Source organism: Zootermopsis nevadensis, unplaced genomic scaffold (genome assembly GCF_977971745.1).
Source record: "Zootermopsis nevadensis isolate Lab colony 2312 unplaced genomic scaffold, Znev_1.0 Znev_ptg000031l, whole genome shotgun sequence".
Taxonomy (NCBI): domain Eukaryota; kingdom Metazoa; phylum Arthropoda; class Insecta; order Blattodea; family Termopsidae; genus Zootermopsis; species Zootermopsis nevadensis.
In genome coordinates this window covers 6,715,121-6,731,472 of record NW_028259163.1, presented here as the reverse complement: position 1 = coordinate 6,731,472, position 16,352 = coordinate 6,715,121, and the positions used below count along the sequence as shown (strand labels likewise).

At 38.1% G+C, this 16,352-nt stretch overlaps 1 protein-coding gene across 1 annotated transcript; it reads right to left on the bottom strand.

Moving 5' to 3' along the window:
* Nucleotides 1-11,134: 11,134 nt before the first annotated feature.
* On the bottom strand, nt 11,135-16,198 carry LOC147872045 (nuclear RNA export factor 1-like). The gene is made up of 2 exons (XM_087359272.1): nt 15,889-16,198; nt 11,135-12,838 (listed from the first exon to the last, which is right to left on the bottom strand). Exons 1-2 carry the CDS (start codon nt 16,196-16,198, stop codon nt 11,253-11,255), a joined length of 1,896 nt encoding a protein of 631 aa, XP_087215398.1. The 3' UTR covers nt 11,135-11,252.
* Nucleotides 16,199-16,352: the final 154 nt, after the last annotated feature.

Here is a 16,352-nt window from a genome sequence, read left to right as displayed (position 1 = left end):
ACGTCGAGTCCCATCTTAGGGAAGAATAATTATTGAGGATAAAGTGCTAATTAACAAATTATTGTCCGGCTGCCAGCAGTGTAAAGTGGTCTTGGTAGCCTGAGAAGAATTCATCATAATTAATCGCGTGAAGCTACAGATCATGCTGTGTAATACTTCAGATATAACAAGAGATTGGGAAATCTGTACACTGAGGAGATACATAATTTGTATGTTCAACCATAAGACACACTCTCCATTATTCGGGGACTAATTAACAGGGTTGCGGATTAATCGGTCGTCTATCTGATTCACATAAGAATTAAAAATTACTTTAGGAAATGTTTTGTAAATGTTAGGACGTTTAAAGAAAAAGGGATAAAGACAACAGTGACAGTATGTAATTCAATAACATGAACAAATTGATATTACAATCTGAAGTTTACGACAATAGAACGTTATTACCATACTTTGAAACATTTTTAAAATACCTGGTTTATGCTGTATTACATTTTACATAACATACTTTTTTGTTAGTAGAATTTTAAGAATTTAAGTAGATTGTGTGTCCGTAAGTACACTTACATATTGTTACATTTCCGTGTTTTCTTTATTTTTTTCGGATTTCCCGCTATTTCGATTGCCCAGAAAAACTCGTATAATCGGGAATTTACGTTGTTTTTTTAAGACAATGGGCTGTGGGGGCATGTGACAGGCATGGGGAGATAATTTGCACAAAAAATTAACAAAAAGTACGAAGGTAATAAGGCAGATCAGAGACTTAAACGTTGATATAAGGTTAATTTTAAAACAGATCTGAGAAAGTGAACTGCATTCATTTTGCTCAAGGTGTCAGTAGCGGACTGTTATGTTCACTGTAATGATCCTTTGATTTTATAAAATTAGAGAACAACAATAATAATTGAAAATGATAAAGACTAGGAATAAGAAGAAGTGTCATGTTTCCCTGTACGGTACGTGTTGGTTCTTCGATATCCACATTTCACATTAAGCCAAGATAAGGAACTACCACCGCATATAACAATAAAGAGAGTTACGACAGGTAACACAACATCAGAATTTCCATCATCATGCATCAACCTGTACCATTCTGAAGATTTATGTGTTGTTTTTCTACAATCACGGTTTCCTGTAATGAATGCAGTGATTTTGTTACAGAGAACCTGGCTACATATTCACAGTTGATGTTATCTATCTGTGGTCGCATGAAGTTTTCGTGCTGCCATCTGTCACTGGTAATTACGAAATACTTGACGTAACATCTGGAGAGTGCCCCATTATCCGTGCTGCCATCTACCAGCTACCATATTAACTATTAATAATACAATCTAATTCTGGCATGGCAACCAAACATACATTGAATTGTTACATTGAATTTCTGCTGGTAGAAGGCATATTTTCTAATAAAAATAATAAGAGAATTCGGATTTCCTGCAAAGTTAGTACGATTGGTGAAAATGACCCTGACAAATACTTGCAATAATGTGAAAATACAAGGTAGGGTCTCTGACAGCTTTGAAACAGTGGCGGGCTTACGACAGGGCGACCCTCTGTCTACACAGCTATTTAACATTAGTCTAGAAAAGGTAATTAGAGCAATCAAAACAAACCCTGGAGGACACATCTTTAATAGAACCTGTCAGATACTCGATTACGCAGATGATTTGGTGGCGCTGGGAAGAAGCATGAAGTACCTCACAGAACCAGTGGAAGAGATAATTACTGCAGCCAAAAAAGTAGGCCTTGAGATTAACAACACCAAAAGCAAGTCCATGGTGAACAAGACGAGCGGAGCCAATGAGCCTGGGGCTGTAGAGATTGCTGGGACGGAATTTGAAAGGGTGGAGTCTTTCAAATACCCATGCCATGCCGTAGATTTATGGCACAAAAACAATGAACGAGATGTTTCCTAAGCAAAACTCCCTGGCCATTTCTCACACAAGTCTCTCCTGATTCCTACTAGATGGCTCTAGCAGACAAAGATAAGGATTGAGTAGAAATTGTGCAGAGGCAGTGGGCTGGTCGCTCACTACTGACAAATGCACACTTCGAAAAGACCAGGAAGACAGAATATCCTATCTGCATTACTATCGAAGAAGCAGTGCAGATATATAAAACTATACACGGACTGAAAGATGACTCTACCGAGTACGGAGCACCATTAAACAAAAAGGAATGGTCTCATCCAGCGGAAAGAATAACTCTTGATGAAGTGAAAGACTTCAATAAATACACTGTGGAAATCTATACAGATGGAAGTAAACACCAGGGAAAGGTGAGTGCTGCCGCTGTTATCTTCAAAAGTGGAGAACTAATTCCTAGCTTAAAAACCAAGTTACCCGATCATTGCTCAAACAATCAAGCTGAGCAGATCGGAATTCTAGAGGCCTTGGATGCAGTAACAACTTTAAGGGAAATCAGCATTGAGGAAAGAATAGTAGCGGTGTACACAGATAGTCCAGTTTCTCTCGATCTACTAAAAAACAACTTCAAACATGGCTTTGTAATATCTGAGATAAGAAATAGATTAAGGAATCTCAAAGATCAAAATTGGACTATTCATTTTGGGTGGATCAAAGCACACATTAGAATTTTCGGTAATGAAATAGCAGACAGATTAGCGAAGGCAGCAGCGGAAGATGGTTTAAATGTAGTACATGCAAAGAAGCCTAAAAGTACAATTATTAAAGAAACAAAGGAGGAAGGGATTATAAAATGGCAAAATGAGTGGAACACCACCAATAAAGGAGCAGCGTGCAAGAAATTCTTCCCATCAGTGCGACAAACAATGGAGCTAAATATTGTAATAAGTCCTGAACTGGCAGCAATGACGACTGGACATGGCAAAAACAAATCATATCTACACAGGTTTGGAATCATTGACGATCCAACATGCTCATGTCTGAAAGCAGCACAAACAGTGGATCACCTCATCTATGACTGCGAAAAACTACAACAACCAAGGCGGAACTTAATAGATGCAATAGTCAGGAATGGTGGCACATGGCCAGTGTTGCATGAAGAAATTGTTCAGAAATTTTTAGGTCATTTTAATAAATTCATTAAATCCATTGATTATAATACAGTTTAGCACAGGAACATAGGTGCAAACGGTGGCAATGGATCATGATATTAGAGTTGTGTAATCTGTTAACGTGCTATATATTAATGCATGTAATATTGCAATCTTGTAATGGGGCATGCTGAATAAATGTAAATAAAAAAAGACAGAATACTTTAACTTGGTATCGCAAATACACGAGTGTGTGTACTGAAACATTTAGCAATAATATTCTGGTGTAAGGAAACATTTTTTATTTCAACATTCTCAAGATAACAGATGATCGCTGCTACTTGCACTACATGACTGAAACTCTGAATACATGCTCTTGTTGGAGATCCAAAACAACCCAAAAGGCTCAAAATTTTAATCACTTTTCGCTTATGTAAGACATGTTTAATTTGGACCACAGTTTAACAACGCACTCCTCTGCATTTGTCTTATTACCAGTTATCTTTGGTTCTATGTAGGATTTGAGGTTGTGATGATGCAAGCAATTTTTACTTTTTATTTTATTATACAGGTACGAAAACCTAGCTCTGTTCTGCTAACCTCTCACTGGAGTTGGCTTGCATGTTTATAAATATAAACAATTAGTCCTAATTAATGACCGTAATAAAATAATGATTATCTGGTTTGCCACTTTGAATCACAAGATCTAAAATCACAACACTAATAAATATTTCACTTACGCTTACAGCATCATCATGGTACTACAGACTAATTATTCCGTGCTGACATCAAAGACACAAGTTATTTGAATACGCAAAATCAAATTAACTCGCACTGTCACTGCATAATTCACCTCATTTAAAAGGCTCGTCCAATGTTAGATAGAGGTCTCTTTAACGTGTTTTATTCACGGCACTCCCAGTATCGAAGAACATATACTCATAGCTGAGTAGGTAACACACACAAAGCACGTTAACTTTGTTAATTGAAGTATCATTACGCAACTCTCTAACACATAAATGGAACAGACCTAGTGACACCTACAAACACAATCTGCTTTAAAAATAAAGAATTCAGAGTTCTACAGTGTAAACAGCTTTTTGGTAGCCAAACCTGTACAAAAAAATTAAATATATTTTTTACATATAATTGTAATTAACTTATATAGAATATCTTCTTACTTTCATAAACATTTTTCCTAAAAAATACTTAGCAGTGATACAGATTACAGAATCTTACTGTCAGAACTTCTATTAAGAATAGTCTTTCTGATATTCCTTATTTAATTTAGTACAATTTCGCTTATGCTTGTGTTTCAATAGTAACTATTAACAAATGGCCAATTTTCATTAAAATCATTCTACATGTACTTCTAAACTTCTGAAGTTGGATTAGTACCTACATCTTTGAATGTACTCTCCTGAAATTTTATATGATAATACGAGGCTGGTCTACAAAGTAAGTTTCCCTGGGGCCGTTTACAGAAACAAAACACAATTTCATGGAAATATTTATTGCAACAGATACAGCAAGTGTCCAGCTATTTTTCAACATATTCGCCACCGGAATTGAGACATTTGTAATACCGTGGGACCAACTTTTGAATACCTGTGTCGTAGAAGTCTGCCGCTTGGGATTGGAACCACTGTGTGACAACCATCTCCGCCTCTCTGTCATTCTCAAAACGCTGACGCTGACCGGACAGGAATTTCTTGAGGTGTAGGAAAAGATGGAAATCACTGGGAGCGAGGTCCGGGCTGTAGGGTGAATGATTAAACACCTCCCAGCTGAACTCCTGCAGGAGACTTGCTGTCCGTCGAGCCGTGTGCGGCCTAGCGTTATCACTGACCGCACTTCACAGTCGGCGGGAGCTGGAATAAGAACCTCCATCTTCAACAGCTGCAACGATGCTACTGTGAGAACGCGGGAGGTGCCGTTAGTGCATGCGCCATGCTACGTCATTGCTCTATCACGTACGCACAGTCGCTTCGCGCAATATAAGGTTTGCTAGCTGTGGGACGAGTGGGAAACTTACTTTGAGGACGCGCCTCGTATGTTTTATAAAAAACATAAAACCTATGAAGCTTGTTTTTGTACAAAATATAAAACAAACATAAATGGCCTCTGTGCAAAATCAGTATTTACTAATTTGTTCAGTGCCAGTAACTAATTAATTATTGTAGCCAAAATTGTGCAAGTCGGGATGGAGTCATAAATGCAACAAGTTTTGTATAAAATTTGTACTGCAGTGTTATGCAGAAAATAATAAAATTGTACAAATATCAGTCTATAAATTCAGCTGGCTTCTCTAGACAAACATAAGGAACATATATAATTATTACAAGTTTAAATTACAGCTACATCATTGTTATTGGCAGCAGTCATGTTTCAGTCATTTTTCGTCATTACTTACTGTAATTTATTTAAGAGACTGCATAATAACTGTGTCTTTCTAGATTTCCCCATATAACTATTCTATCCAAAGATTAACAAGGATACATGACATATGAGAAAGAAAACTTACATTCAGAAGAGCAATGTCCAAGAAATAGAAGTGTGTGATAAAGCCTTCTTTGGACTCAGAAATTAATTGGTAGAGAAAAGATATGTACCAAATTATAAGATGTAGAATACATTCTGCTATCACATTAAAAATGTCAGTATTCTGGGGATGTACACAGTGCAAAACAGAAGAATACTCACCACATTACCAAATTTTGTGCCTCTATATGTAACACATTTGAAACCTGTATAAATGATAATGCACTCAAAGTCTCCTATTACTGACATCAGAGGACTGTGGTTTTACATAAATTGCTGGCATCACCCTCCCACTACCTAAATACTAATCATCAGATACAATGTAGTTTAATAAAACTGAACTAACAGTGTGTGATACAATAGAACAAATTTAAGCTTCAAAATAACTACATGGACCAATTCAGAAAATTAAAGGACAATGTTATTTCCTTAGCAACTGTCATCAAAAGTGATTTCAGATGTCAGTGTGGAGGCAGTAAATGAGACAATAATGACATTAAAGTCAGTTTAAATGATGCTATAGTGAGAAAGGTTTAATTTAACAGAGTAAATATCCAAAAGTAGGCCTGTATCTCTTCAATCACTCCTAAGTAAAATAAATATTACTTTTTTAATATAAATAGTTGATAATTAATTATAGGGTTTACACAAAACACGAGCCAATAAGCACTTAATATTGGTATCTGAGTAACTCTGAAGTAAATATAGTAAATTTTTCCTAGTTTAAAAACTTACCAGATGATTGCAAAACTTTTTAGTTTTCTAGGAGATTGTAATTACGTTTTTTATCATATTCTGACATGTCATTCCACTCATTTAATGAGAAAAGGCTTGACAGTTCACTATAGTTATTCTCATCCATTATGAACTAAATTCTTATTTCACTTAATATAAGAAATACATCACCACCATTTTCATAATTAAATAAAATTATTCCGTTTATTCAAACATGGCTGTATGCCAACACTTCACACGTGTCATAAATTATATTAACATTTAAATTAAACCTGTTCACACACGTTTATTAACAAAGGGAAAAATGAACACCTATCCACATATATTATAGAAAAGGGAAGAAAGAAAACTTGTAACACAATTACAATTAAACTGAAACTATTATTTTCTAACACTCTAAAATTGGTTCCAAATTCTATTGAAAAAACTAAATATTCATTCTGCACCAATAACAACTTATATTACGTAAACGAAGAATTAAACTAAATAAATAAATAATTGGAGGGAAAAATAGACACAGTAACCAGAACTTATGTGATGTAATAGTTAATCAAACAAATTAAAATTAATTCGCAGATATCCTTCACTGAACACTATGCAATCATATATTCTAATTCCATGGTTACATTAAAGAACTACGCACAGTGGTAAAGATGCTAATGCACAAAATCTTGAGTGATGCTATTATTGTTTTCGGCCGAATTGGCGGCTGGAGCGTTCACCAATCACAAGTATTCTTCCTTGGCAGGAAGTTAACGAGGGAGGTGAGGAAACAGAATACAGTGGTGCAAGATGTGGCATTGGTTTCCGCTTAATGGTTATAACACTACTCAAAGTACACGTAAGAACTGGCAACAAAGAACGATATAATATTATAAAATAAAATTTCCTTTAAAGTATTAAATGTATGTACCAATGTCGAAAATTAATTCAAACGTATACGCACATATCAAACCCTCAAAATTTGGAACAATGTAGTGAACATTTTAAACGGAGTAGCGGAAGTGGGGCGAATCGCGCAAACGCAGCCATTCAAGTCAGTTGCTGTTCTGTGCGTTGCAGGAGTGTGTAAGTACGCAATGGAGATATTCGACACTGAATTATTCATCCATGAAATTGAGGCCCGCCCAGCTATCTGGGATATGCGGTCTGAATTATACAGCAACAGGACAGAGAAAACAAAATCCTGGGAAGAACTCTGCCAACTGTTTGATGCCAACTTCAAGGAGAAGAGTATAAAAGAAAAAAATATTGCGGGTGAGTTAATATTTGTTGATTTTTGTATATTGATACACATATTTATTATAAATACATTGTATACGTACATACGCGTAAGTACCTATTTTCAATATTGCATTCTGTTTTATTGCCACTGTACAGCTCCCTCGTTTATGAAGTAATCTTTCAATATGCCCCGAATAGTGATTGATCGTAAGTTGGGCATGTCTGTGTTTGCAATGTCTTCGAAACCACGTACGTGTAAAGTATCTTGGAAATTGTAGCCATCTCGTTGACGAACAAAATTATGTAACACACAACATGCTTTTACTATGTCTTCAGCGAAATGTACAGATGTATTTAAAGGACGGTGCAATATCCTCCACTTACTGGAGAGTATGCCAAATGCACACTCAATGCAACGTCTATAGCTAAATATTTTTTTCGCAACATCTAAATGCTTCCCAGAATAGGGCCTTAACATGTGTTCTGAGAGACCACCAAGTGCTTCATCGCCAACAAACGAATAGTTTACCGATCGAGAGGTACCCATAACGGTAATTTCCTGTGGCGGAGGGATGTTTAGTGATTTTCTTTCTATTTTCGTAAATAGTTCACTTTCTTTATAAATAGTTGAGTCCGATGCTTTACCGTAGGATCCGACATCCACAAATGTAAACATATAATTTGAGTCACAAACAGCTATAAAAGTACCATGGAAAAATAAGATTTATAATTATACGAGGCGCTTCCCAAAAGTAAGTTCCCCTGGGGCCGTTTACAGAAACAAAACACAATTTCATGGAAATATTTATTGCAACAGATACAGCAAGTGTCCAGCTATTTTTCAACATATTCGCCACCGGAATTGAGACATTTGTCATACCGTGGGACCAACTTCTGAATACCTGTGTCGTAGAAGTCTGCCGCCTGGGATTGGAACCACTGTGTGACAACCATCTCCGCCTCTCTGTCATTCTCAAAACGCTGTCGCTGACCGGACAGGAATTTCTTGAGGTGTAGGAAAAGATGGAAATCACTGGGAGCGAGGTCCGGGCTATAGGGTGAATGATTAAACACCTCCCAGCTGAACTCCTGCAGGAGACTTGCTGTCCGTCGAGCCGTGTGCGGCCTAGCGTTATCACTGACCGCACTTCACAGTCGGCGGGAGCTGGAATAAGAATCTCCATCTTCAACAGCAGCAACGATGCTACTGTGAGAACGCGGGAGGTGCCGTTAGTGCATGCGCCATGCTACGTCATTGCTCTATCACGTACGCACAGTCGCTTCGCGCAATATAAGGTTTGCTAGCTGTGGGACGAGTGGGAAACTTACTTTTGGGACGCGCCTCGTAATACAGGGATCCACTGTCTAATGGCTTAATTATCCTAATGTGTTTCCCATCTATAGTGCCCAAACAATTAGGAAAATTACAGTATTGTTGGAAGTCGCTGGCTATATTTCTCCACGAATCTTCCGTTGGTTCAGGGATGCAGACAGCTTTCAAGTGATGCCAAATAAGTTGACATGTTTCTCTCACAATCATTTTTGCTGTAAACAAATTCAAAATCACCAAACGAACATCCTATGCTTAGATACCTTGAAAAAAGAGAAGATATTAAAAAAATAAACCACAGATGTAGATCCAATCAATAAAGTATTCCTTATGTTTAAACATGTAAGAAAAGAAATATACGTACAACTACGATGACACACACAAAACATCGCACTTCTACATTTCATAGGCCAGGTAGGATGACAAAAGTTCTTTATTTAAATAAAAATATTGTTTTGTTTCAGCTGCTAAATTGCAACGAAAATGGAAGAGTCTGCGTGACTGTTACAACAGAGAACGTGCGAAGCAAATGAATGTTAAGAGTGGATCTGCAGCATCAGGCAGGAAACAATATGTCTTCTTTGATCAACTATGTTTTTTAGCCGTACTACAAGATATAAGACCAGTTTCTGATCGACAACCAGATATTGGTCGAGAAGGAGATGCGGCAGAAGAAATAATCCCCCCTAAGAAACAGAAAAAAAATGTCTCGAACACCGAAAAGGCCGAAAATGAATTGCTAAAAAGACTCTCGGACAATTTAACAAAGAAGAAACGTCATTATGATGATAATGATGATCCAGATCGGAACTTTTTGGTATCTCTCGTGCCTGATTTAAAAAGCATTCACGATGACTTAAAATTAGACATAAAGGCAGACATTATCCAACTTTTTAGAAGATACAAGACCTACAGACCAATACAAAGTTATCCACCTCAACCAGCTTATTATGGATGTTCAACCCAAGCACACGATCGTGACTACGACGAGTGGGGTCCTACTCCGGGTCCTTCGCGGGACTATAGGCTAAGAAATGTGTCTATTCAAGGTTCTACGAGTCAGCGAAATACACTTACTACACTGGAATCAAGTCAACCACCCACTACTACATAAGTACCAACCGCATCACCTGCTTCATCTTCAGTTCTTTCCACGACAGATAGTTCTACACTTGAGGAAATGTTCAATGACGATATTGTTCCATCAGAATAATTTTTTTTTTCCAAATATTTTCGTTTCTTTCCAATATCCATGCATATGTACATACCGCCAAACCTGTCTCCCATGTACTACTAAAAATGTAACTTTGCAACAGTTCCGTTAATCAAATTATAACTTCAAACAAATACAGGCTAGCATAAAACCAGAACTCAGTATGTATTATCATACTCACGCTACTAAAATTAAACAAACACTGAAAAAATATGTTACGAACTCAACATCAGCGTAGTAAGTTATAAAACTTTACTTACCTCAATGTAATAGCAAGTCTTTCTGCAGGAGGTATGCTTTCTCTCATGCTGGTATCTTGGCGTTTTAAACGATCTTGTAACAAGGACAATAATTCATTGAATATTGTCAAACTCATTCGAAAACACTTCAAAAATTTATCTTCGTGCCTGGGTGGACCCCAGAACCGGTCTGGACGCAGAGGCTAGAGGAAAAATCCTCTGCCCCCATCGCGGATTGAACCCCAGTCGTCCAGCCCGTAAGTAGTCACTGAACTGACTTGAATTATCCTGGCTCTACTTATATATATGTAGTAGCTTGAAAGTACACATGGGAGGTAGGAAATCAGCTCACTTATCCAGTTTCAGAGGTCCTTGCTGCCTCCACTATCAGGGCGATGATGGAGGCAGCATGGACCTCTGAAATGTCAGTAAACTTCTACCAGGCTACACAGCGCAACAACACTGAAGACAGAAATCTTCATATTTAAAATTTACTGTCCACAGGCTTATATCACAAACCTGCCCAATTCCTTCTTCTTTGTTTTCAGCCTCAGATGAAAGTTCATTTACATGTCTAAAAGTCTCTTAAAACCCTTGAGAATTAGCCCGACAACTTTAGGTTTCACCATACTGACCCTAGTGGTATAGTTACCAACATCGCAGATGCCAAAAAGTGGAAGTTCCCAAAGTTAGTAACAGAAAAATTGGGGTTGCACGTAGGCAGGATAACTAATCTCCTCAGTGAGGACAGTGCCACATGACGCACCAGTCCCTGCTCCTTTGTAGGGTGGTGGTTCATAGGGTAACATTAGTTTATTCAATAATGACACAAATAAGAATAAGGAAAACCATAACATTTAATGTATCAATTCACAATTTTTCACATGTATATTGAGACATACAGGAGGCTGAAAAATGCCCTTTCATAAGTTAACAAATAATTTTCTGATGAAAGATTCACTTAACAAAAGCTTCTGCTGGTATTGTCCCTTGCTTACTTATTACAATTAACATATATATCGTTTGCTGAATATCCCAGTTGCCTTCATGAAGACACTTTCGTGCCCACTGCATATTCATTCCAGTCTGAGCGGCAAGACCATCTACCATCCGCTGCTTCATTCCATCATCTATACGTTCAACCTGACGAGATGCTGCAACTGTAACCCGTGTGGTTGACGGTAACATTTCAGCTGGCCCTGAAGTTCTCAGTCCCACCTCAGTTTGGCTGTCCGTCGCGCATGTCACAGAGAGCTCCTCGTTCATTATGCAGTGACCTTGGCCATGAGGCACAATGACCAGGTCCCTGCTGAATGACCTAAGAAGTTGTTTTCCTGTGGGTCCTAGTTCCCAAAATAAGCCAGTCAGTGACATCAGAATCACCTGTGGTGTGAAAACTTTGAGGTTCGTGACAAATGAATTTGGAGCATGCTGCGTCTTTGGCAGCTTGGAAAGACAGGCGATAATATCCCTTTTCCCATGATACGATGACTTCTGTCCTCTACTGTCATCTTTCACACCAAGAAAATTCAGGCTCTCTGTGACATGATTTACAAACTCAGAAGTGTTTTCAGAACTCTGATCCTGCACATAAGTTGATGTCAGTGACAACATGGAATTGTCAAGATAAGCACGGGCCAGTTGTTCCCTGTTATTATTATCATAAAGTTGGTAGTACGCTGCCAGGAACTGATGGACGAAGCTTCTGCCTTCTTCTGGACACGAGTAGTTCTCATTAATTGTTGGCATCTGTAGGGGTTCACTAACATCAGGCTTGATCGGTGGTGACAGTTCAACTCCGTCAAGCTTCAACAGCTTTGGAAACCTCTTCTTCACGTCACGTATATATGCGTTGTGGTCTTGATATTTGTCTCGGAGAGGATTTCCATTCAGCATTAGGTCTTCTAGGGGCAGGCTCTCTAAACAGTCCAGTTGTTGCAAATCCTGTATCCTGTTTCTTCCAATGCGAAGGACTTTGAGCTTAGGTAATTTGATAGAAAGAACACTGAGGTCATCAAGCGAGTGCAGTTTGTTGTCTGACAAATAAAGTGCTTCCAGGTCATGAACACACTCCACAATGATATCCAGTACTACCAACATCACTGCGGGCATGAACAATGGTAAAGCGTAATTGTCAATTAGATCTGGATCTGTGTGGAAGTGCGTCAGATCTAGGGCTTTTAGGTTAACATCGTAACGCTTAGCCACCACTGTCCTTATTTTGTCCTTTGCTGCAGAATCAATCACCACATATGGTAATCCAGGCCTCACTAATACCAACAGTATATATCCAGTCATAGTTGTGATTTTCTTGTTAACACTGGCCAACTTTTCTGCAACTTTGAAATCATCAACAAAAAATGAAGAATCTCTTCCTCGAACTTTGTAACTGAGTGGAATGAATACTGTTGGTGCAATCTTGGCCATTAATGTATTCACTATGTAGTCCTTGCTGTATTTGCCTCCATATGGAATTGTTATGTTGAACCATAATGCATCCATTTCCAGACGTCTTTTTTGTCTGACCTGTGATGGTGTATTATCTGAAAAGAGTAGATTGAAGTATTAGTAATAATACCTATTCATATTGGGGGATTATAAAGCATGGAGCTCCTCAGGGTACAATATACTTGGTCCTCTGCTTTTCCCCACACATATCAATGATTTACTACTAACCATAACCCTCACTCTAAACCCATATATTTCTCAGATGATACTAATATTATTGTTTCACATAAAGAAATTGACTGTTTCTAAATTCTGCAGGAATTATGTCTTTGCTAGGTTGAATAAGTGGATTGCAAACAATAAACTCACATTAAATTTTGACAAAATAAATTTCATGAAATATATTCTACTACCAACAATGACTGTACACATACATATTTTATTACATTCCATGGATCCATAAGATAGTCAGATGACAGTAGGATGTGGAAAAAGTCATTATAATAATAATAATAATAATGCAAACAAAGGATTCACCTAAAGAAATAATAAGTTAAAATTAGAGCTACCCATTACACACACAAGATAATTTATCACTTATCTTCATTGACAGAGTACTAACATCATCCTACTTCAAGTTCGGCTGCCAGTTCTACGAACAGACCGACGGTGTGGCTATGGGTTCCCCACTATCACCTGTCATCGCCAATTTCTTCATGGAGCATTTTGAAGAAATGGCAGTGGACAGGGCGACCCTCAATCCCCCCTGTTGCTTCCATTACGTGAACGACACGTTTGTCATCTGGCCCCACGGTCGCGGCAAGCTCGCGGAGTTCCTCAACCATCTTAACAGCATTCACGAGAGCATCCAGTTCACCATGGAGACAGAAAAGGACGGCCATCTCCCATTTCTCGACATAGATATCCACCGGAAACCTGATGGCTCATTAGGTCACAAGGTTTACCGGAAACCAACCCATACCTACCTTTACCTCAATTCCAATTCCCATCACCACCCGTCCAACAAACAGGCCGTACTTTCGACCCTGGTGCACAGGGCTAAGGCCCTTTGTGACCACGAGAGCCTACAGGGTGAACTGGAGATACTCACCACCACCTTCAAGAAAAACTGATACAGCAACCAACAGATCCAGAGATCCTCAATCCACCGCCTCCTGAAAAACCAGCCTCGGTTGCCTTCCTGCCCTACGTTGGGGCGACCTTCAACCGCATAAGCAGGCTGCTGGCCAGGCACAACATCAAGTCTGTTGGTCTTCCGCCAAAGAAAATTCCCAGTTTTCTCCGTCCGGTCAAGGACGACCTAGGACTGAAGACCCCTGACGTATACAGCGTTCCTTGCGAATGCGGCAAAGTCTACATCGGCCAGACAGGCCATTCCGTTGAGGCCAGGGTCAGGGAGCACATCCGGCTCGGGCTGCCCAGAAAATCTGCGTTTGCTGAACATCGCTTCAACATGGGACACCACATACAGCTCGGAGGCACTTTGTTCCTCTCCTCAAAAACCGGCTACATGGATCGGATAATCAGGGAAGACATTGAGATGGAATTACATCCCGACAACTTCAACAGGGAAGATGGACTTCACCTGAGCCGGTACTGGAAGCCTCTTATTCACACTCTTCGAGGACTCCGAGAGTGAGCAAGTGCAAAAGCATTTTTTTGGTTAATAGATTTAAGCACATTGTCTGTTAGCTTGAAGGTCGCATCTTCAGTGGATACACCTTTCCTGAAGCCAAATTGTTCCGGGACCAATATGTTGTTAGTATGCATATGATGACTTAATCTATTGTACATAATCTTCTCAAGCACTTTAGAAAAAGTAGTTAAAAGTGAAATTGGCCTGTAATTTGTCACACTAGTTTTGTCACCTTTCTTGTACAGTGGTCTTACTACTGATATTTTAAGGCAGATGTGGATTAATGGATGACTAATTAAACCTGAACAAGCTTTCAAAATTGTACTTGTTATTTCATCACAATCTGACAAGTTTTCTTGATTTGAGGTTATGTATTATACTTTTCATATGTTTCAGTGACTGGAACAATCTTAATACCAGGTAATTTTACAGGAAATGCAGCTTTTGAGAATGAAACAGCATATTCTGCCCTGTTTGATATAAATTTATGCTTTCAGTAATTGTTAGAAAAAACTTGTTGAAGGCATTAGCCACTTTTCCAGGATCCTTTAGCTTCAAAAATATTTATAAAAGAATTCAAAAATGAGTTAAACTTTTTGTTGGTATCATTGACTTCATAAACAGATTCCAATGTTTCATTCTTCAGAAGAAGCTGAAACTACATGATTGTTTCATTATTGACTTTTATTTTCTTCTGCTACAAAGGTATCTGCAACAATATTATTAATCTTAATGTGCTGGACATCGTGGTCTGAAGACCATTTATTATGGAAGGAGAAGAAGTTGAGCTAAGTCTTGTTCTATCCACAATCCATGTATCGGGTGTGAGGATAAGACAATCGAAGAAGTAGAAAGAACCAAATTTCTTAACCTACAAATTGACAGTAACTTAAAGTTGGAAAAACATATTCATTACATTATCCCTAATCTTTGCCAGCATGCTTCTACTTAAATTGTTCTTTGCAGTAGGAGTGAGACAGGAGATGCTATTTTTAGATGATACAGATACAATCTTCACGTGCAAACACTAACCTTAACAAATACCAAAAAGGTGTTTACTGTATTGTAACTAATCTATTCAGAAATCTTAAAACCTTGCATAATGTGTAGTGTATTTAAATATAAAGTATGTATACAAACAAAACTGTTTACATACTTTCTATTCAGAAATTTTCCCCTATAGAAAGTCTGAATCATGGTACAAGAAGTTGAAGCATCTCCTATCTCAAGCCTATTCCATAGAAAAATTTATTTCAACCAACAATTCTCAGCTGTTACAAACACATGTAAGCAAACGTGGTTATTTTTCTAGTGTAATTATTTTGATGGTAATGTTGTAATTGACTCCAAATTACTGTCATAACTATGTAATTTATATTTGTATTAGAAACAAGTATTCTGTTTGTGCTATGACATTTTCTACATCCTTGGCCCAGACCTATGAAGGATCTATGGAATGTAAATAAATTATATTCTGTTATGATGTACCTCTGTAACCAGAAACCATCCTTCCAATTCTGCTTCCTCTGTAACCGGAACTTCCTGTCTGATTACGGCATCTCCCAACATATGGGTTGAATCGTCGAGAACGTTTTTCACTTTCTGGTGTGCTCATCTCAACATCGTATTGACAGATAATGGAACAGGGTGCCACTTTCAAAACTGAATTTGTACGCCTTTCATTGTGGTTACGCTCTGAATTAAAACGTCCTCTTCGCATGCCGTTAAGTTTCACACGCAAATCTTGTGTAGAAACGGATGTGCGTACCGATCGTGCTGGTCGTTTCGAATTCCACATTCTTTTAAGGTTATTGCAGTTCTGTATTATAATAATAAAGTTTTCAAACTTTATTTCTTCAAAATGCAGAAATTATTTTAGGAGCGACACTGTCAAACACCTGATCCTCCAACACACGCAATCAGACTGTTTCTTTATACGATAAACAACAATC